The 21,773-nt window shown below is 35.5% G+C and overlaps 1 protein-coding gene across 1 annotated transcript in view; it reads left to right on the forward strand.

The window, feature by feature from the left end:
- The window catches only part of WRN (WRN RecQ like helicase), a 115,756-nt gene that overhangs the window by 66,036 nt on the left and 27,947 nt on the right, over positions 1 to 21,773 (forward strand). Inside the window, exons 21-27 of the mRNA XM_021694140.1 lie at positions 4,053 to 4,154; positions 4,440 to 4,532; positions 10,187 to 10,328; positions 17,722 to 17,892; positions 17,970 to 18,067; positions 19,362 to 19,437; positions 20,207 to 20,280. Coding sequence (XP_021549815.1) covers positions 4,053 to 4,154; positions 4,440 to 4,532; positions 10,187 to 10,328; positions 17,722 to 17,892; positions 17,970 to 18,067; positions 19,362 to 19,437; positions 20,207 to 20,280 — 756 coding nt within the window. The remainder of the gene's footprint in view (positions 1 to 4,052; positions 4,155 to 4,439; positions 4,533 to 10,186; positions 10,329 to 17,721; positions 17,893 to 17,969; positions 18,068 to 19,361; positions 19,438 to 20,206; positions 20,281 to 21,773) is intronic.

The raw sequence follows: 21,773 nt of genomic DNA on the forward strand, positions 1-21,773 counted from the left end.
AACATGGATCCTATGGGTGCTTTCCTAATATTGTGCATGGACAAACTGTTTTTTTCTCCCCAGGTCCTCTCAAGTTTCGATATGTCTTCAGCCATAGTTTTCTTTAGATACTGTTTATTTTCTTTTTTTTTTTTTTTTTTAAAGATTTTATTTATTTATTTGAGAGAGAGAATGAGAGAGAGAGAGAGAGCACATGAGAGGGGGGAGGGTCAGAGGGAGAAGCAGACTCCCTGCTGAGCAGGGAGCCCGACGCGGGACTCGATCCCGGGACTCCAGGACCATGACCTGAGCCGAAGGCAGTTGCTCAACCAACTGAGCCACCCAGGCGCCCGATACTGTTTATTTTCTTATTGGTTCTTTCTTCCTGTGCTATTCCAAGTGACTTTTACCAATCCCTATTTGAGTCTCTTTACCATTTGTTTCTTTTGTTAGTTCTATGAAAGCATGCAAGCTGTCTTTGACTGTATGTGAATAATCATGTTGCACTGTACCCATTCACTGTACTGATTGACTGCCATGAAAAAAATTAAGTGTTCAGTGTTTAAATGTAGGAAGAGATCATTCTACTTAAACATGAAGCAAGTCTTTTCTTGGTACTTAAGTTCTATGAGATTTATATTGGAAAGGAAAACTTCATCTTGCAAAAACTTTAGGGGCAGGGTTTAGCAACTGATTCCTCCATCCATAGGGGGATAAAATCCCAGGAAAAAAAACTTATATATGGTAACTAATGGAGCTGTTCAGATGAGGTATTTTCAAAATGCACATCCATGTTGCTGAATAAACTGAGCTCTTGAATGGACATATTAGCTCCTATTATTAATATGATGAGAGTACCTATCCATACAGTTTTTACTTTTATGCGTCATTCAGCAATGTTTTGTTTTGAATGCCCACTATATTTTAAGCATTATGCTCTATGCTGGGGATACCATGATAAATAAAAACAGATATGGTACCTGTTCTTAGAGAGCTTAGTGTATAATGGAAATGGCATATCTTAATCACAGAATCACAGAACTGTGGATACATAGGGTTCATTTTACTGTTCTCTACTTGTGTTTGACAATTTCAATAATCGAAAGAGATTTTAAAAGGGATCATGCAAATCTGTGTAAAATTACTACTGTGTTAAGTACTATGAAGGAAAGTTGCATTGGGTAGTAAGTATATAATAGGATGTATTTATCAAGTTAAGAAGTTCAGGTAAGTCTTCCTTCAAGAATTGATAGGGTGAGTTGAGATATGAAAGAAGAATAGGGATTAATTAGGTAAAAATGTTTGGTATAAATTTTAAGCTCTTCCTTTTAAGAACAGTGGTAGCTTTTGTTTCTTAACATAGTCAATAAAACCATCCCCCTTAAACAGAACAATTATTGTTTTTCTTTTGACTGTTGTGTTTTTTATAAACTAAAATAATTGGGATAGAGCACAGCTATATCTGATACTATTAAATTTGGGATTGTATCAAACATATGTTGATTCCCACCAATTCTGATTTATTTATATATTATCCTAAAGGTGCTGAACACTTAACAGCCTGAGTTTTATACTATGACTTTGCAGGTTCATCAGTAGATATACTTGCTGTTTATCTGCATCTCAGAAGATACTTTATATGGTTATCTCAGTAAGATTTCACAAGAAATATTAGTGAGTAGTAATCGAATAATGGTGCCAGGAACCCCGTGCTTGAATTTTAGTATAGACAGTTTGTTCTTTGCATCCATCCTAAGGGAAATAAACCTATAGGGTTAATCATGATAAAAAAGAGTTCAGTGAGGATTTAGGACAGATCTGTGTCATCCTTGTGACAAATCTCTTCTATTGGAAGAAACAAAGTTTGAGAATAAATGGGGTTGCTGGTTCTCAGTGAAAAGATTACTGTAATTCATAAAATTTTTAGAGGGTATCTTATGCTAGAATGCTATGATTGAGAGAAGAAACTTGTCCAGTCATCAGTGTCAATGTGTAATTTTATATTTCTTATTGCAGAAGCTATACCACCAGCAACGTCTCAGTGTCTGCATTTGCTGTTATTTTAAACAGTCAAACCCAATAGTTATTGTAACCTTTTTTTAAAGGGAATAATTTGCAAGTTAGTTTCAATTTAATAAATCTTCCAGCTGGTTCCATCTATTTTTATTTATGGATTGCTTTTAGAATTTTTCTTCTTTTTCAACTTATTTTTATTATGTGAAATATTGTACTTTAATAGTCCCAAAAGTAGAATAAATATTTACTAGATTGGCTTTTAGACACTTGTAATTTTATTTTTTCAGGTTTGTTACTGACACTGATAATGAGAACATTAGTTAAATGTAGGTCATCTGAACCAAATATAAGGGAGGCTATAGTACTTGGAGTGTAGATGTTTGTTTCTTTGTTCTTTCTGAGGAGGAGGTGAGCTAAACAAACAAAGCAAAAAAAGAACTACAGTTGATCCTTGAACAACATGAGGGTTAGGAGTGCTGACTCCCCCACGCAGTCAGAAATCTACATGTAACCTTTAACTCTTCCAAAACTTAACTACTAATAGCCTACTGTTGACTGGAAGCCTTATGGATAACATAAACAGTAGATTAGCACTTATTTCATATGTTATATCTATTACATACTGTATTCTTACCATAAATAAGCTAGAGAAAAGAAAATGCTATTTTAAAAAATCATAAGAAAAAATACATTTACAGTACTGTACTGTATTTATAAAAAAGATTCACATGTAAGTGGACTGATGAGGTTTAAACTTGTGTTGCTTAATGGTCAACTATAATTTTTAGGCCATGGGCTAGGAAGAATGAGATCAGGAGGAACTAGAGTCAACAGTTGGAAGAGACTTTTAGGTAAATTATATGGGAAGTCATGGTGCTTGGTGGTGTCAGATCAAAAGGTTTTTGAATAAGGAGTCATTTGTGTGTTCAGAGTTACCAGAAGTCACTTAACTGGATTCCCTGTTGGTGTCATGTTTGAGAATTGTACAGAGGTATTTTTATCAGTCAGAAGTTTGCATAGTCAAAGGTGAGGATCCGTTTTAATGAGGATCAGTATTATCAATTAGATCTTATATGCAAACATTGTTTTCTTTTGAAATATCTGAAATCTACTCAACTCAGACTTCTGTTTATTCTTGAAAGAATTCTTGGAAAGACGTGCACAGCTATTGGGAGATTATCATCATCTTCTGATATCTGATATTGATGGAATTTCTTCACAGTAGACTAGAATTAACTTTTTAAAAACAAACAAACATGTATTTAGTGCTAACAATTTTAAATAAATTCAGTATTATGGGAAAAATCAGTTATAATTGTTTGAAGGAAGAAATTAATTCTGATGTTTTATTGGTATCCCATAATAGAATATAGTACAAAGGGATAGTTTTAGGGGCATGAGAAATCCTCTGAAGAGCAAATAGGGATGAAGGCTCATACTTGGATTATGAGCCTCTTTCAGTTTGTTTTTAGTTTCTCAGGTAAAATAACCTTTTACTGGGAAAATGTAAAAATTCATATATAGTGGAAAGATTGCCAAAAAGCATGTAGCATATAAATCAAAATGAAAAACTTTAGGGTTTATAATAATTTTTTATTATTTTTATTTTTATTTATTTGACAGAGAGAGAGATAGTGAGAGCAGGAACACAAGCAAGGGGGAGTGGGAGAGGGAGAAGCAGACTTCCCACGGAGCAGGGAGCCCGATGCAGGGCTCGATCCCAGGACCCCGGGATCATGACCTGAGCCGAAGGCAGACGCTTAACGACTGAGCCACCCAGGCGCCCCTATAATAATTTTTTAAAGGCAGCTAAAAAATTGATGCTTGGCCATAGGTATAGAATTCTTTCAAAAGTAATTTTCATAAAAGTCAGAAAAATGCTTGCCTCTTGTGGGGGCATTGACTGGAAAGGGACATGTAACTTTCTGGGATGATAGAAAAATTTTTTTATCTTGGTAGAGGTGATTTATATTATGAAAAGTAAACAGTAATAAATGTAAAAGTAACAAAATCGCTAATGCAATTTTATATATTCCTGTGATATTTGTAATTGACAGGCACCGCCTCAGTGAGATTCCCAATGAAAAGTTTCGATTATACAAATTACAGATGATGGGAAAGATGGAAAAATATCTTCATTCCAGAAGGTGTAGGCGAAAGTATGTATTACTTGTTTTATATTAATTAATAACAGATTTATGAATGGTGCTCTTTTAAGAAAAAGTCTTGCAAAATAATTAGAAGTACTTAGAAACAATATTTTGTTGGTGTTACATATGTGCTGAATTTTCAAGGCGACTTTCCTTGTGCCTCAGTAAACTGAAGCCAGATAATGAGATCCCAGGTCAATCAATTAGTGATGATTTCACCTCATTATTTTCAGCAATGATTTTAACATATATGGTTTTGTTCTTTTATTTAATTTTAAATTTTCTCTTGGGTAGACTCATCTTGTCTCATTTTGAAGACAAACAACTACGAAAGGCCTCCATGGGTATTATGGGAACTGAAAAATGCTGTGATAATTGCAGGTCCAGGTAAAGATTTTTTCTTCTAAATGGAGATTCTAAAAGTCTTTGTTTCTCTTGTTTTTCAAATATGTATATATTTTTTTAAGTAGGCTCCATGCCCAATGTGTGGCTTGAACTCACAACCCTGAGATCAAGACCTGAGATCAAGAGGCAGATGCTCCACTGACTGAGCTACCCAGGCACCCTGCAAATAATTTTTAATTGAGTTTTTGTTGAATGATATGTATTACAGTTTTAAAAAACAAAATAATGAATTTATTTAAATAGCAGACAAAGCAGACAGTATTAATTTGCTTTACAAATAGATAAACCAATAAAATGGTGGACCTAAATCTAAATATATCAATATTTATATTAAGTATAAATGGTCCAAAATCACCATTTAAAGGCAGACATTGTTAGAATTGGTTTTAAGTATGCCCCAACTAGGAGCGCCTGGCTGGCTCAGTCAGAGGAGCATGCAACTCTTGATCTTGAGGTCATGAATTTGAGGCCATGTTGAGTATAGAGATTACTTAAAAATAAATAAATAAACTTAAAAAAAAAATGACCCAACCATATGCTGTCTATGAGAAATCCACAAGTATAATTATATAGGTATAACAACTTAAAATAATAGGATAACAACTATATACCATGAAAACACTAATCAAGGGCGCCTGGGTGGCTCAGTTGGTTAAGCGACTGCCTTCAGCTCAGGTCATGATCCTGGAGTCCCTGGATCGAGTCCCGCATCGGGCTCTCTGCTCGGCAGGGAGTCTGCTTCGTCCTCTGACCCTATCCCCTCTCATGTGTTCTCTCTCTCTCATTCTCTCTCAAATAAATAAATAAAATCTTTAAAAAAAAAAAAAAGAAAACACTAATCAAAAGAAATCTGGGGTTGTTATTTTAATATCGGACAGTGGAGACTTTGGAGAAAGAATATTATCAGGGTTAAAGAAAGACATTACATGATAAAAAGGTAGTTTACCAATGAATCACAGTTCTCCAGACACACACACACACACACACACACACACACACACACACTTACACAGATTGATTTTAAGGAATTGGCTGATGGCAGTTGTGGGGATTGGCAAGTCTGAAATTTGTAGGGCAAGCTGGCAGGCTGGAAAGTCAGGCAGGATTTCTGTCTTAATAGTCTTGAGTCACAATTCCTTGTTCTGCAGCAAACCTCAGTCTTTGCTCTTTAAGGCCTTCATTTGTTTGGATGAGACTCACATTATCAAGTAGTCTGCTTAAAGTCAACTGATTGGAAGTGGCAATCCCACCTACAAAATATTTATAATAGCATCTAGATCAGTGTTTGACCAGACAACTGGGCACCATAGCCTAGCCAAGTTGACACATCAAGTTAACCATCATATCCAAGAACACATAATCCTAAATGTGTATATACTTAACAAAAGAACTGACAGAATTAAAAGGAGAAATACAGAAATCCATAATTACAGTTGGCGACTTCAACATCTCTCAGTAATTAATGGAACTAGTAGAGGAAAATCAGTAAGAAGATAGAAATGAATAGGACTGTTGACAAACTGGATCTAATTAACTTTTATAGAACACTCCACGCAACAATAGTGGAATAAACATTCTTCCCAGGTGCTGATGGAATGTTCACAAATGTAGATTATATTCTGGGCCATAAAACAAACCTTAATACATTTAAAAGAATTCTGCTCATATGGAGTGTGTTTTCTGACTATAAAGGAATTAAACTAGAAACCAATAACAGAAAGGTATCAGGAAAGTCTCCAAACACTCGAAGATTAAATAGCACACTACTAAGTAACCCATGAGTCAAAGAGGAGGTCTCAAGGTCAACTGGAAGATATTTTGAGCCGAATGAAATGAAAATACAAAATGTATGGGATGCAGCTAAAGCAATACTGAGAGGGAAGTTTAGAGCATTAAATACTTACGATAGAAGAAAAGTTTCAAAGCTGTAATTAAGCTTCCACCTTAGGAAGCAAATAAGAACAAAGTAAACTAAAAGGAAGCAGAAGGAAGGAAATAATAAAGATAAGAGCATAAATGAAATAGAAAACAGAAAAACAAAAGAGAAAAACCAAAGAACTCAAAAGCTCATTCTTTGAAAAGGTCAATAAAATTGGTAGAAACTTCTAACAAGAAAAAAAAAAGAGGATACATAGATTACGAATACCAGGAATGAAAGGAATTTCACTACAGGCCCAATAGACATTAAAAGAATCATAAGGAAACACTATGAATAACTCAGTGCATGTACATTCAGTAATTTAGAGGAAACAGACCCAATTCCTTGATAACCTCAAACTAACAAAATTCAGCCACAATGAAGTAGATAACTTGGATAGTTGTACGACTTTAAAGAAATTAGATCTGTTAAAAACCTCTGGAAATAAAATTCCCTAGCCCAAATGGTTTAAATGGCAAATTTTACCAAACTTTTTAAAAGAAGAAATAATACCAATTTTACAGTGTGATCCCATTTATATGATATTCTCTCAAAAGTAAGACTATACTATAGGGATGAAGAAAAGATCAGTGGTTGCCAGAGTTTAGAGCGAGGTGGAGGGTGTGATTACAAAGGGCTAGCACAAGGGACTGTTTACTGCGATGGATTTGTTGTGTGTCCTGATTGTGATGGTAGCTGATTGTGGGGGTTGGATGAATCTATGCTTATGAATCAATAGATGTGTTTAAATTCGTAAAACTTTACATATGCACAAATACACAGTCAATTTAACTGCATATTAACTGAAAAAATAAAAACAAATGATATAACTAGTTGAGTTAGCTATACCTAGGCATGGTAGCTGTGTTACTATTAGACAAAAAAATAATTACTAGGGATGAAGATGATCTCTGGTGACAAAAAGTTGCTTCTCCAAGAGGACAGAATTGTTCTATGCACCTCAAAAAACCCCCCAAACCCTACAAATATATAAAGCACAAACTGTCAGAACAGCTGGAAGAAACCAACAAATCCACCATTAAAGTAGGAGAGTTTGATATAATTTTTGGTTATTGTTAGGTTAAGCAATCCAAAAATGAGTAAGCTGTAGGAAATTCGGTCAACATAGTAACAAGTTTGATTTGCCACACACTTGCTATTTAGAACCCTATACTAAGCATTTAGAACAATGTATCTCAAACATTTTCACTTCATGATCCACAAAGCTAATATAATATCTATATACACACTAGGCTATGTACTACTCGGGCCCGGGTTCTGTCCAGAACCGTGATTAACTATACAGCACCCCTGCAGTCCAATAGCAGCACACTGGCTGGGAAGCACTGAATTAGAGACTATGCTTCTCAAACATACGTGAAACATTGATAAAAATTTGACCCTGTGTTAGAGCAGGGTTGGCAAACTGTGGCTTGTAGACCAAAGCCACTTTGCTGCCTGTTTTTGTGGATGAAGTTTTCTTGGAATACAGCATATCCTTTCGTTTGTATGTTGTCTGTGGCTGTTTTTGCAGAGTTGAATGCCCAGTAGCTGTTACACAGAGACAGAAAACCTAAACTATTTGCTGTCTGGCCCTTTACAAAGACGTTTTCTGGACCTTATACTAGACTGTAGCGTTGTTGCAAAAGTTTTCAATGTATTGGTATTAAACACACCACTTTTTCTGATCAGAATGAAATTGAATTAGAAGGAAATAAGAGGATAAACAAAGAAAATTCTCATTCGTTTGGGAATTAAAAATAACACTTTTTAAAAATTTTATTTTTTTTTGATGTAGTGTTCCATGATTCATTGTTTGCATATAACACCCAGTGCTCTGTTCAATATGTGCCCTATTTAATACCCATCACCAGGCTAACCCATCCCCCCACCCACCTCCCCTCTAGAACCCTTAGTTTGTTTCTCAGAGTCCACAGTCTCTCATGGTTCATCTCCCCCTCCAATTTCCCCCCCTTCATTTTTCCCTTCCTACTATTTTTTTTTTTTAACATATAATGTATTATTTGTTTCAGAGGTATAGGTCTGTAATTCATCAGTCTTACACAATTCACAGTGCTCACCATAGCGCATACCCTCCCCAATGTCTATCACCCAGCCACCCCATCCCTCCCACCCTCCACCACTCCAGCAACCCTCAGTGTGTTTCCTGAGATTAAGGATTCCTCGTATCAGTGAGATCATATGATATATGTCTTTCTCTGATTGACTTATTTCACTCAGCATAATACCCTCTAGTTCCATCCACGTTATTGCAAATGGCAAGATTTTGGTTTTTTGATGGCTGCATAATATTCCATATATATATATATATATATATATATATATATATATATATACACCACATCTTCTTTATCCATTCATCTGTTGATGGACATCTTGGCTCTTTCCATAGTTTGGTGATTGTGGACATTGCTGCTATAAACATTGGGGTGCATGTACCCTTTCAGATCACTACATTTGTATCTTTGGGGGTAAATACCCAGTAGTGCAATTGCTGGGTCGTACGGTAGCTCTATTTTCAACTTTTTGAGGAACCTCCATACTGTTTTCCAGAGTGGCCGCACCAGCTTGCGTTCCCACCAACAGTGTAGGAGGGTTCCCCTTTCTCTTCATCCCTGCCAACATCTGTTGTTTCCTGACTTGTTAATTTTAGCCATTTTGAGGTGGTATCTCATTGAGGTTTTGATTTGTATTTCCCCGATGCCGAGCGATGTTGAGCCCTTTTTCATGTGTCTGTTGGCCATTTGTATGTCTTCTTTCAATTACTCATAAATCAAAGAGAATCAGACTGGAAATTAAAAACATTTTTAGAACTTTAGTGATGATTACAATAATATACATTAAAACTTGGAAGATACAGCAGAGGTTGTACTTTGTGAGAATCTGATAGCTTTAAATACTCATACTAGAAAAGAAAATTAATGAGCTAAGTATCCTATAAAGAAGTTAGAATAGGAGGATAAACCTAAATGTAGTCTTTCCCCCCAAAACATATTATATCTGGAATATTGACTGTATTCTTACTGCTATTTCAAAGCTATTTGTTATAAAGAAAGTAATGGAATTAGGTAGTTGAACTGTATTAGTTGATTTTCTCTAAGGAGTCCTTTTGTTCTCACCCAGCTTTAAAGAATTCTCATTTGTGTTAATGATAATTCCAAATCTACCTGAAGGATGGCTTAGGAATGTAACTTCCAAGTGGACTTAAATGAGGTGCACTTTATCTTTATGTCATATTTTACAGTCATCAGAGTTTAAGCTAATAATTTATTGCATAGGAGATTCGGTTTTTAAGTTACTTTTTTTTGCAACAACCTTTTTCTCCCATTACAACCTAACCCAAAAGTCCAGTATTTATATAATCAGTTGAGTGGAGCTTTTCAAGCTATACTTCTGCATTCTGCTTGCTTGAATCTCCCTACTCTTCTGTTTATGGTCCGAGGTACCTCCTGTGAAATTTGAGTTCCAGGGTACTAGGGTCGAGAACCATCAACATAACATACAAAGCTATATTATGGTTTATATTTCATGTTTTACGTACTTCACATGGTCTTGGCTGTAATGAATTTTATTTGTTAGCTTATGAAGCAGTTGGCATATTTGAGATTTTTTTTTTACTTGGTTAATTATTATATGAAATCTTTTTATTTCTAAAGGTATATGCCTAAGCTAAGCTTTCTATCATATTATTACTTAGATTGGATACTTGCTCTTCCACTGATGACTCAGATGATACATCACAGGACTTTGGTCCACAAGCCTTCCAGCTATTATCTGCTGTGAAAATCTTGGGAGAAAGGTTTGGAATTGGGCTTCCGATTTTATTTCTCCAAGGATCTGTAAGTATACCTGTGAATCACCTTTATAGTTCTTCTTGCACTCCTATTACACTTTTCTTCATAAGTTTGTTGTCTTAGTATTACAGCTTTGGCTTTAGATGAGTTATTGGAAAGTCAGAGAGCCATATTAAGTTCCAATTAAGCACTGCATTCGTTACTTTTGACAAAACTTACATGTTACCACATGTACTGCTGTTTTCATATTTCAAGCTGATGTTCAGCTCTGCACCTCATTCTAGAAGCATTGTATTAGCTTATTAGATTACAGTTGGATAAATCCCTAAACTGGTCTTTCTTAGGATAATCAAGAAAAGTTAGCTTTCATTGTATCAGGAGATAGGTGGAACAAAATTGTCTCTTTTGGTGCCCTGGAAAGTAGTAAATTCTTTGAGCAAAACTTTAATTCAATGATTATTTGTAAATGTCTAAGTTCAGTAACAATATTTGGCAGTATAGTTTTCTTCTTTTCTGTTTCTTATCATCTTATCGTATTTAAAATTCCAAGGTTTTTGTTTTGTTTTCTTTTGTTTTTGGCTTTACCATTGAATAAATAGCGATAGTCAATTCAGCTACTTTTTTTTTTTTTTAATGATTAGCATTCCAGAATTATGCTAACATTTGCAAGTACACTTTGAGTAGTCATGACCCTTACAGTCTATAGTCCTTTTGTTCATATGATTTTATTCCTGGTTTAGAAGTCTGTAAAGGAGAGCCAAGTATTATGCATTGCTATTAGTTGAATAAACCAAAGTGGGAGGTAGAATCCTTCACAAATATGTATATTTATTAAAAATATACTTAAAAGTAGAGATTAATATTCTCACTTTATATGTAGAATTTAAAAAATAATTTGGTGAGCATTTATTTGTTAAATACTTGAATGCTTCATGTAAATATTTTCTGAGTTTTTATCTTGTTTAGAAAGGGACATGTTAAGTTACTTGTGAAATATTTTTAATGAAATATTGAAAACATGTTAACTTTTCGGGTAGTGATGTTTTTAGATTCTGAAAGGAGTTTAAAATATTGTGTATTTTTATTTTTGGGGTTTTTTCCCCCAGCCCCGCTATAATTTTGTTTTTAAATCACCAGTTTGATTAGAAATTTAATAGTGTTGCCACTATTAATTAATTATTTAAGTAGTATTCCAAGTTAAGAAACTTGGTTTTAGCTGCTGAGTGCTACTATCTTTTTTTTTTTTTTGCTAGTATCTTTTTTAAGGGATAGATTTAAGTTTAATGGAGAGCTATGAAAATTTCTTCTGTCTCTGTCATCTTCAAAACCTGTGTATCCCAGTTGAATGTGTAATTTATAAAAATTATCCTTGTTTTAATTTGGTATAAGCCAGCAGTATCCAGTATCAACAAATAAGTGTAAGTGGGCTCCTACACAAACTTGAACTGGCCACAAGAGGGATCAGATTTCACCTATTATTTGAAAACCAAATCAGACCGCTTATACTGACAGTCTCTTTTGGGAGTCTTCAAATTAAGAAGTTTATTCTTTGTGAAATTTTATACTACCCTTGCTAGATAAGGGTGTGAAACTTTTCAAAAAGTACCACTTAACAGAAATTTGTAGGCATTAACTACAGGGAAAATAAGGTAATTTTTTTCCCCTTCCATTTCAGTGATCTTGGTATCTATTGGGATATTGTTTTAAAAATTATAATTGTGATTCCTTTAGGAATTTAGTAAATCGTCCACCTTAACTAATTTAGGAAAAATTGATATCTTTGTAGATAATTTTGATCTGTAAGATGATAAATATATTAAACTGAAAACAGAGTTTTAAAGAGATAATATTTGTACATATATATAAGAAATATAATTTAAGCAGCATGTGATTCTCCTTTCTTACACAAGATTTTTCTAATAGTATAAACAGTTATGCAGCCCATCCAGGTATTTGTGAATGGAGTTTAAAATTTTGTTTTTAAATAGCACAAGTTTAGTTAGAAATTAAATAGTAGAAATGTTGCCTAAGAAACTTTGGTTTAGCTGTCTAAGTAGCTCACCACATAAATATTTTTAAACACCCTGTATGAATAAGTGGTAAGGTATGCAATTATCATTTTCTGGATTAGAAAACAGAAACACGGTACTTAATTTGCATAACCAGGATGTTAAGGGAAACCTCATTTCTGATCATATTATCAAAGTGCTAAGTCTTGTCATGGCTCCAGAATTAGGTAATACTTTTGATAAAAGATGCTTTGACTATGGGCAGACTAGAAAACTACTGGTGGTTTTAATCACCCTTTATAATTTTCAAAGTATTGAACAGGAGAGGGTTATCCCTTTAATTTTCTGGATAAGCTATTTTGTCTGATTGAAATATATTCAAAGAGATAATTATTTTATCTTTTGATTTTATTTTGCACTTAGAATAAAGCCTCGGAAGTGACTTTGTTAAGCTCTGAAGGGGTAGCTGTGAGCTTCTTTGGCTTGTAGGAACTGGGAAAGAGACAAAAGAAAAGAAGTTAAAATGTAAACAGAAACTGTGGGCTTGTTTCACAGTTTAAGAACATAGAGATTTAAAACTTGAGAGTTGGGACACCTGGGTGGCTCAGTCGTTAAGTGTCTGCTTTCGGCTCAGGTCATGATCCCAGGGTCCTGGGATCGAGCCCCACGTTGGGCTCCCTGCTCAGTGGGAAGCCTGCTTCTCCCTCTCCCACTCCTTCTGCTTGTGTTCCCTCTCTCACTATATCTGTCTGTCAAATAAATAAATAAAATTTAAAAAATAAATAAATAAAACTTGAGAGTTAGAGCTCATACCAATTTTTTCCACTAGTTATTAAACATCTTTTGTGTGTGTGTGTGTGTGTGTGTGTAAGGCACTATGTTTTGTGGGGAATCCAAAGCCTGACTTACATGAAACTCATCCTCTAGTACGGAAGGTGTTACTTGGGAAGAAATAGTATAATGTAGCATTGAAAGAGGTAAAGAACATAGGAATAAATATAAGTTCTGGAGAGAGTACTTGTTAATAGACAGGAAATTAGAGAAGTCTTTGTGATTCTATCAGTATCACTGGAGCTTTCTTTTTTGTGGGAGATACAGTAGATTTTGGCATTCAGAGATGGAATGAGGGAAGAAGGGTGGAGGGGAGTGTGGCATTCCTAGCAGAAAGAATTACCACACAAAACAATTGTGATTTTTAGAGAAGTTACTTCAGACAAGTGGCAGATTTGTTTGTTTTCTCTATCAGATAGAGGTTCAGAGATTTTGCTTTTATCAGAAAGTGTTACTTTGGGTCGGTCGGTCGTGGGTTCTAGCCAGTCTGCTCTCTTTATTCTAACACTTATCTATCAGTTAGTAGGTTTCCATATTCCTTGATATGCCAGTTTGGTGCTCCTTATTGTCCCAACCTGATTTTTAAAAGAAAAGAATGAGATAATTTCCCTTTTTGAGTGTGTCCCATGGAGGTGTAGACGCCTAGAGCGAAAAGACTGTTTATCTCTATCACTTTATCTGACAGTGGTTGATACTGAGTCCCTGAAAGTTGGAGGACCTGCCTAGGTCATACTACTTTGTGCCAGAATCAGGATAAGCAAGCAGCTTTCCTGACTACTGGTTTAATGCCCTTTGTTTTCATTATGCTGTTCACATGCAGTTTTACATTTTTATTTTTAGATTGAATGATCTAGAGATACTAGAATGAATGAGACTGGTAAGGAGTGGGTCTGAAACATGTGCCTTCCTTAAAACCAATGCCTAAATCCCTATATTCTCTATAGCAGCTTTCTGGGCATGGTGATTGCCTTGGAAACAAGACAGTGTAAATTTATTCACACAGTATACAGTATTTGCAATTATTGATCATGAGGGGAAGGACAATTACTCCCTTCTGATTAGAGAAAAATCTCATTGCTTCATACTAGTAAATGTGTTCATTCACTTCAGGTTTTGTGGGGTTTGTTTGTTTGTTTGTTTGTTTCTTATGAAAGGAAAGGCTAGAAGAATAATTTTAGTGTTGAGATTGCTAATAAGTACCAGTTAGGCAATTTAATACCTTTGGTGTTACTAGTTTGCAAGCAATAGAATCTCCTACTACAAGGGTAAGCCCCCAGTAGATGTAGAGTACCATTACCAGTGTTACAGGGAAATCTGACTAGATACTAAGTAGTGGTTTTTCTTTTATTTTTTTAAAGATTTATTTATTTATTAGCGAGAGAGAGAGTGCACATGTGCATGTGCTTATGTGGGAGGGAGGGGCAGAGGGGGAGGGAGAGAGAGAGAATCTTAAGCAGGCTCTACGCCCAGCACCAAGGCTCAATCTCATGACCCTGAGATCATGACCTGAGCAGAAATCAAGAGTCGATACTTAACCGACTGAGCCACCTAGGTGCCCCTAGAGTGGTTTTTCTTTTAGATTAGGGAATTCAGGTTGAGTTAAAGGATCAACTGTTAACTAATAAAAAGAAAGTTAGTGTTACTGAGCCAGTCTCTTTCTTGGTTACTCTATCTTTACAACATCCCGAAGTGATAGAAGCTATTGTTGGGCGCCTGGGTGGGTCAGTTGGTTAAGCAACTGCCTTCGGCTCAGGTTATGATCCTGGAGTCCCGGGATCGAGTCCCACATCGGGCTCCTTGCTCGGCGGGGAGTCTGCTTCTCCCTCTGCCCTTCCCCCCTCTCATGCTCTCTCTCTCTAATAAATAAATAAATAAATCTTAGAAGCTATTGTTAATACTTGTATAGCAGCTGAGGAAATAGAAGCCCAGGTAAGTTAAGTAACTTGCCCAGTCAAAAAGGTAGTAAGTACCAGAGCTGTGACTTGAATCCAGGTAGTCTTACCGTACTAACTACAAACAATGTGTGTGTGTGTATATATATGTATATGGATACGTGGTATATGTATACGTACTATCTATGTTGTATATGTATGTATTGCATATGTATATTTGTGTGTGTATTCGCATGATCTAGTAATAAAAGATTAGAACTAATACTCTGGAGGCCTGTGTTCTACTCCTAGTTCTGGGACCTTAGGCTACCACTTAACATCTTTGAGCCTCTGATTATTTGTTAGCAATATGAGTGAAAAATAACCATGTAGATCAAAGAGCTCCAGTGTTCAAGCTCTGATATTCTCATGTTTGATTTTAAGCATTCTTTTCAAGTCAACCCAAAGTCAGTTGGCTTAGGTAAGGACTGTTAACAAGGAAAAAGGTACCATGTTGTACCTGGGTGTTTCTATTTCTCTAAATCTTGTTCTAATAAAATTTTGATAAATATAATCACCATGATACTAAAGCTCATTACTTACCCATTTTAATAAAAATAATTCTATTTCTATTTTTTTAAAGATTTTATTTACTTATTTGAGAGAGAGAATGAGAGAGAGAGAGAGAGCACATGAGAGGGGGGAGGGTCAGAGGGCGAAACAGACTCCCTGCTGAGCAGGGAGCCCGATGCGGGACTCGATCCAGGGACTCCAGGATCATGACCTGAGCCGAAGGCAGTCACTTAACCAACTGAGCCACCCAGGCGCCCTCTATTTTTATTTTTAAGATAAATAGAATGCATGTTATAGACTGTTAACTAACCTCTCAGAAGCCTATATGTTAAACTCAGTTTCTAGGCACTGAAGTGTCTCTGATGGGCATTTGTTCCACTTTAATCTAAAGGCAGCATAGGTTTCCTTTGTGTGAGGGATCAGCTTTATTTAGGCTTTTTCACTGTTTTTTGTTTTGTTTTGTTTTAGGATTTTATTTATTTTATGTCTGTTGAGTTTATGTCTGCTGGAACTCATCCTATGAATTGTTTTGATTTTGATCCCTGGATTTTTCTATGCATTGATTATTAACCCTTCATGAAATATAGGTGAAATGTAAAAATGTTGACTGACGGGGCTGTGGCTGTTTCAAAAATTTAGATTGCATTTTATATTTAAAGTTTTAGAATACAATAACCTCTTGACATATTCAAGGGATGAATGTTTTTGAAATATAAGTGTAACCTAAAATACAGAATTTATATTTGCTCGTAATCACTCCAGACAATTTAAACAGAAAGCCATTTATTACTGGGCATTAAAAAACTTACAGATTGTACTGTAAAATAGTCAGTCATGAGACCTGCTGCCTCTTCTGTGACAAGAAGCTATCTGTCAGTTTGGGAAGCTGCTGCTACAGCACCAGACCCCACAGTGCACAGAACAGGGAGCTGTGACAAGCAGGGAGGTTCCCCTTTTGCTTGCTCTGGTAACCACCCTGCACTTGCTATAATCTGTACCCCAAAAGTGGAAGCCTTATTGATACTTAGGAAGCTAGTAGTTGAATGCTGGGTGCTTGGCTAACACTTTCTCATAAGAAGCAAACACCTCCACAATCATGCATACCTGCAAGAGTAGCTACAGAGTAGCTTTACCTCGTTTGCTGCTTAGAGATGTCATGTACAAATGCCTCTTAAATCATACCCAGAACTCTAGCTGAAAGGGATTTTGAGAAACAGTATTTGTAACTTCGCAGATTCTACAGTAGAAGAAGTTACAGTGGGGGAAGGTTAGAATGACCCTTGAATGACCATCTGCTGTATTCGCCACAAATACATTAGACAGGAGCAACTTCCCATAAAGCCTTATGTTCATAGAATACTATAGACATTTAAAGGTAGTACTTAAATGTGTAGGATAAGTGAAGGAGGTGGTTAGAGGGCACAGTGAATGGAAAAGTACTTTACAGAGGGTGAAGGTGGGGGGAGTCCTCTCTATCAGAGGACAAGAGAGTTGCACGTGACAGACTAGCTCCCCCAACATTGCCAGAAGGTGATGGCCTGTGCAGAGGCTCCCACTGGAATCCTCCCTTCACTTAGGAAAAAAAAAAAAATCTCAAAAACAGCATCTGTGTAGCATACACTTGCTTCTCCTGGAATATCTCCGTAAAGCAGCTAAATCAGAAATGATTAAGTAAACTTTGCAGTACCTCGTGGACAAAAGCACAGTGAACGCAGCATGCAGTGGGGACTGAGTTGTTGCAGCGCACTCGCTGATGACTAGCTGTTGGGTCACACTGCCTTTAACACCCATGCTTTTCGTCTTGAGCTGCAGCCTATGATTACTGTTTTCAGACAGTAATGTATGTTAATAAAAGGTCTGAATAGCCTAGGTTAAATATTCCAAACCTATCCAACGTTAGGCATTGGGAAATGCATGTGGATTATATGTGAAATTACCTGCCATTATTTCACACAGGAAAGGAACACTATTTTGGTTATATATTTATTTATATGACTTAAGTACTCAGAACAAGCAGGATGGGCATAAAATTTTGTAGGTATTTAAAGCTGAAATTTAGTGTTAAATCCAAACAATGAACAGACAGTTCTATTTTACTTATCCTGTTTAACTAACAAAAGCATTTTTAGATACTGATTTTCTTCCTAATTTCAGAATTCCCAGCGACTTCCTGATCAGTATCGCAGACACAGTTTATTTGGCAGTGGCAAGGATCAAACGGAGCGTTGGTGGAAAGCTTTGTCCCACCAGCTCATGGCTGAGGGATTCTTGGTAGAAGTTCCTGGGAAACGCAAATTTATAAGGATTTGCACTCTTACAGAAAAGGTAAGCAATGTAGACACCCACCTGTTTGATTTAATTTTTCTCACTATGTATTAAAAGATTCTTCTTGTGTTCAATAGGGCAGATGTTGGCTCCATGAAGCTGGTACAGACTTTCCTAAGAAACTTGTCCTTCAAACTAATGAAGAATTGTGTCCGAGGGTGTTTCTTCTACCAAGGTTCATTTTTCAGTGTTTTCTTTTTTAACTTCTGGTTTTTTATTGTTGAATGTCAAATTATACCAATTCACAGGCACCACAAAGATAAAATGAGTAAAGATTGCTTTGCATACCTCTTTTAGCTAGTTTGGATATGGGAATTAGTGGGTGAAAGATAAATCATAGAACATTTCTTGATTGATAGGAAGTAGTTGAGTATAGTATTTAGAAAGCTACTTTCCCATTGATTAAAGAAGCAGCACTGAGATCAATGTTGAAGAATCCATATATCATATTTCCTTCTTATGTGTGGAAGGTGGGAAGGGAATACACTTGTTGCCTTCTTTTTTGTACCTTACATGTTATCGATCATTTATGGGTTTTTTTCCTTTTTTAAAAAATTGAGATATAATTGACATATAACATTGTGTAAGTTTGAAGTGTACAACATGTCGGTGTGATAGATTTATATATTGTAATATGATTACTACAGTGGCTTAGCTAATACCTCTATCATGTCACATAATTATCATTTCTGTGTTGAGAACAACCTAGTCTCTTCACAACCTTGAAGTTTATAATACAGTATTGTTGACGGTAATCGCTATATTGTGCATTAGATTATCAATTTTTCTTTTAAACTTAAAAAACTCTAAAGATCTTTAAACTTTATTTATTTATTTTTTTATTCTTATAAACTTTATTTTTTTACATTTATTTAAAGATTTTATTTATTTATTTGACAGGGAGAGAGACAGCGAGAGAGGGAACACAAGCAGGGGGAGTGGGTGAGGGAGAAGCAGGCTTCCCGCCAAGCAGGGAGCCTGATGCGGGGCTTGAGCCCAGGACCCTGGGATCATGACCTGAGCGAAAGGCGGATGCTTAAACGACTGAGCCACCCAGGCGCCCCGAGCTTTAAACTTTAAAGAGTTTAAAAAGCACTTTCCAGAGCTTGTTCTAAAAAAAAAAATTTAATTAAAAAAAATCTCAGTTTTGGGATGCCTGAGGTGCTCTGTCAGTTAAACGTCTGCCTTCAGCTCAGGTCATGATCCCAGGGTCCTAAGATCGAGTCCTGCATCTGGCTCCCTGCTCAGCGGGGAGCCTGCTTCTCCCTCTGCCTGCCACTCCCCTTGCTTGTGTTCTCTCTCTCTGACAAATAAATAAATAAAATCTTTAAAAATAAATAAAAAAAATCTCAGTTTTAAAACAGTAATAGAGTCTCATCTGTGTTTCTGAGAGTGGATGCATTATGATATTAGATAATTAAATAATTACATTTTAGCATTTGAGATAATTTAATTTTATTATTTTTTAGTTCTAAAACTGTACCACCTGGCATTGAACAGCGTTCCTCTAATCAAGTACCAACTGAATTAACCACGGAGAAGAAGGTTGGTTTGTTAAAGAGGTGGTTCTTACTGATTTCCTTTTTTATTGAATGAAATGCCGTATGTAACAAAATATAAACTTTGGAAAGAGTAGTGTTGTGAATAGAATAAAATATGCAGTATGTGATTTCTGGGGCTAATAAGACAGTTAAAAATATTTGAGAAAGTAACTTATTTTAATTTTTTTAAAGCCTATTTTATAACTCATTTGGCCTGGAGTTTTTTTTACACATTATGATACACATAATTGATAAAAAAAATAAGCATGATTCCTAAATGTGCTCATTAAAGCTATACACACACTCACACACACTTGCACACATACTTTCTTGCTTTGTTTTTGGATCTTAGATAACAATTACAGATTAAAGACCCACAGGCAGACTTCAGCTAATTGGAACACTGGAGTAATACGAAAATGTGCTGAATTAAATTTTTTGGTAAAGTTTTTCTGTTTTATTAAAGTATGCAGAATTTAACTGAATCATTTTATACCTTTGGCATCTGCTGTGCCTCAAATAATTACTTTGATCATATATTCTCTATAGATTTGGGAGAAATAGGACATTACATTTCTAACTGCCTTTAGAATCCTAGAAGTTGATAATCCAAGAGCTATTTTCAGGTGATGACTTTTATTTGATGACTTGGTTAATCAGAGGAAAAATTGTCATTGTGAGATTTTTGTATCCTTTTTTTTTTTTTTTTTTGTATTTGAAAGTTTTTGAAACTTCTGATTTTTTGTAATGGACCTTTATATGTTTAAAAGCAGCCTAACTTGGAGAAGATGTATTTTCATAAAGGATCTGATAAAATTTCTTCTGGGAGAAACATTCCTAAAAAAAGGTACAGAGTTCAAAATGTTTATATTCTATGTTTACTGTATCAACACCTTTTTTCTTTCTTTCCTAAAGAGAAAGGTCTATCAGATGTTGGGCTATTTCATTGGCAGAAGGAAGTTAAAGTTAAAGCATAAGCCTCCAGTATTGTAATTATTAAAGAAGACCTATAAAATGATAGTATTAATGTTAATTTAATAGCTAATACTTCTTGGGTATTATTGTTTGCCAAGCCGTATGCTAAATGCTAAGTATTTTATTTGTAATATTTCATTTAATTGTTACAACGATCTATGAGTTAGCTTCTATTATTTATTCCCATTTTCAAGTTGAAGATACCAGGGGTTAAGAAGTTAACTAACTAACATATGGCAGAGCTGACTTTCAAATCTATATTCATCAACCTCTAGCATCTAAACACTCATTACATATGTATAAAATATATATTCCAAGGCCATATAAAATATATTTTATGGCAGCATAAAATGGTAGATTAATTAGAGTTGGTAGAAATAGTGAAGGTACCTGTTGTACTTTGGAACTTAATATTTGACTTGCTGACTTAATGAAAGTGTGGAGAATGTACAGAATTACAGAAGGTCTAAAGATGGAGAATTTGAAAAACTTGTCAGGACCTATATACAGATTATTGAATGGACTTTGTTTATCTACATATCAGGTGAATGTAAGTTAATGTGCTCTGATACTGTTACTCTCTAGTGGATTTCTCACTTAGATAATACTATTTTGGATCTGACAGAAACATTTACCATAATACCAGTCTCTCACTCAAAACAATTCCTTTTTGTTTAGATATGGGGTAATTAATTACAATGTGTAAGCAAAAGGGTTAAGGAGTATATAAAACAAGATATCCGTTCAGTGTGCTGAAGCATTTCTTTATTTAAACATTTATTATGTTTTTGCCAAACATCTTTGTGCCAGGTATTACTCTAGGCATTGGGATTTGGTGGGGAAAAATGGAGATACAGTCACTGGCCCTCCCAGGGTTTATACTCTAGTGGGATATACAGGTAGGGGAACATAAAATTAGAATCCAGGGTTGTAGCACTTTGGAAACACACTTTGGAAATGACACTTGAGGCTTAGGTAGAAGTTCAGTGACGTGAGGGAGGTTCTCTGAGCAGAGGAATGGCCCACGTATTAAAACCGGAAAGCAAGAGAGGGTGTGATATGATCAAGGAACTCAACAGTCCTAGCAATTACCTGGTAGAGGGAAGCAGGGGGGATGGTGAAAATTTAAGACTGAGAATTAAATAGGGTCCAGAATATCCAGTTCCTGTCAAGCCCTCAACTTGATCATAAAGGCATTTGAGTTGGGAGCTAAGGAAGGATTTTCAGTAGGACAGTGACATCAAATTTATGATTGAGAACAGAGGTTGACATTTCCATCAAAGATCAGATAGTAAATAATTTAGGCTCTGAGGGCTATGTGGTCCTGTCTAACTTTGCTCTTCTAGCCTTAAAGCAGCCATAGTT

The sequence above is a fragment of the Neomonachus schauinslandi genome, chromosome 2 (assembly GCF_002201575.2).
Source record: "Neomonachus schauinslandi chromosome 2, ASM220157v2, whole genome shotgun sequence".
Classification (NCBI taxonomy): Eukaryota; Metazoa; Chordata; class Mammalia; order Carnivora; family Phocidae; genus Neomonachus; species Neomonachus schauinslandi.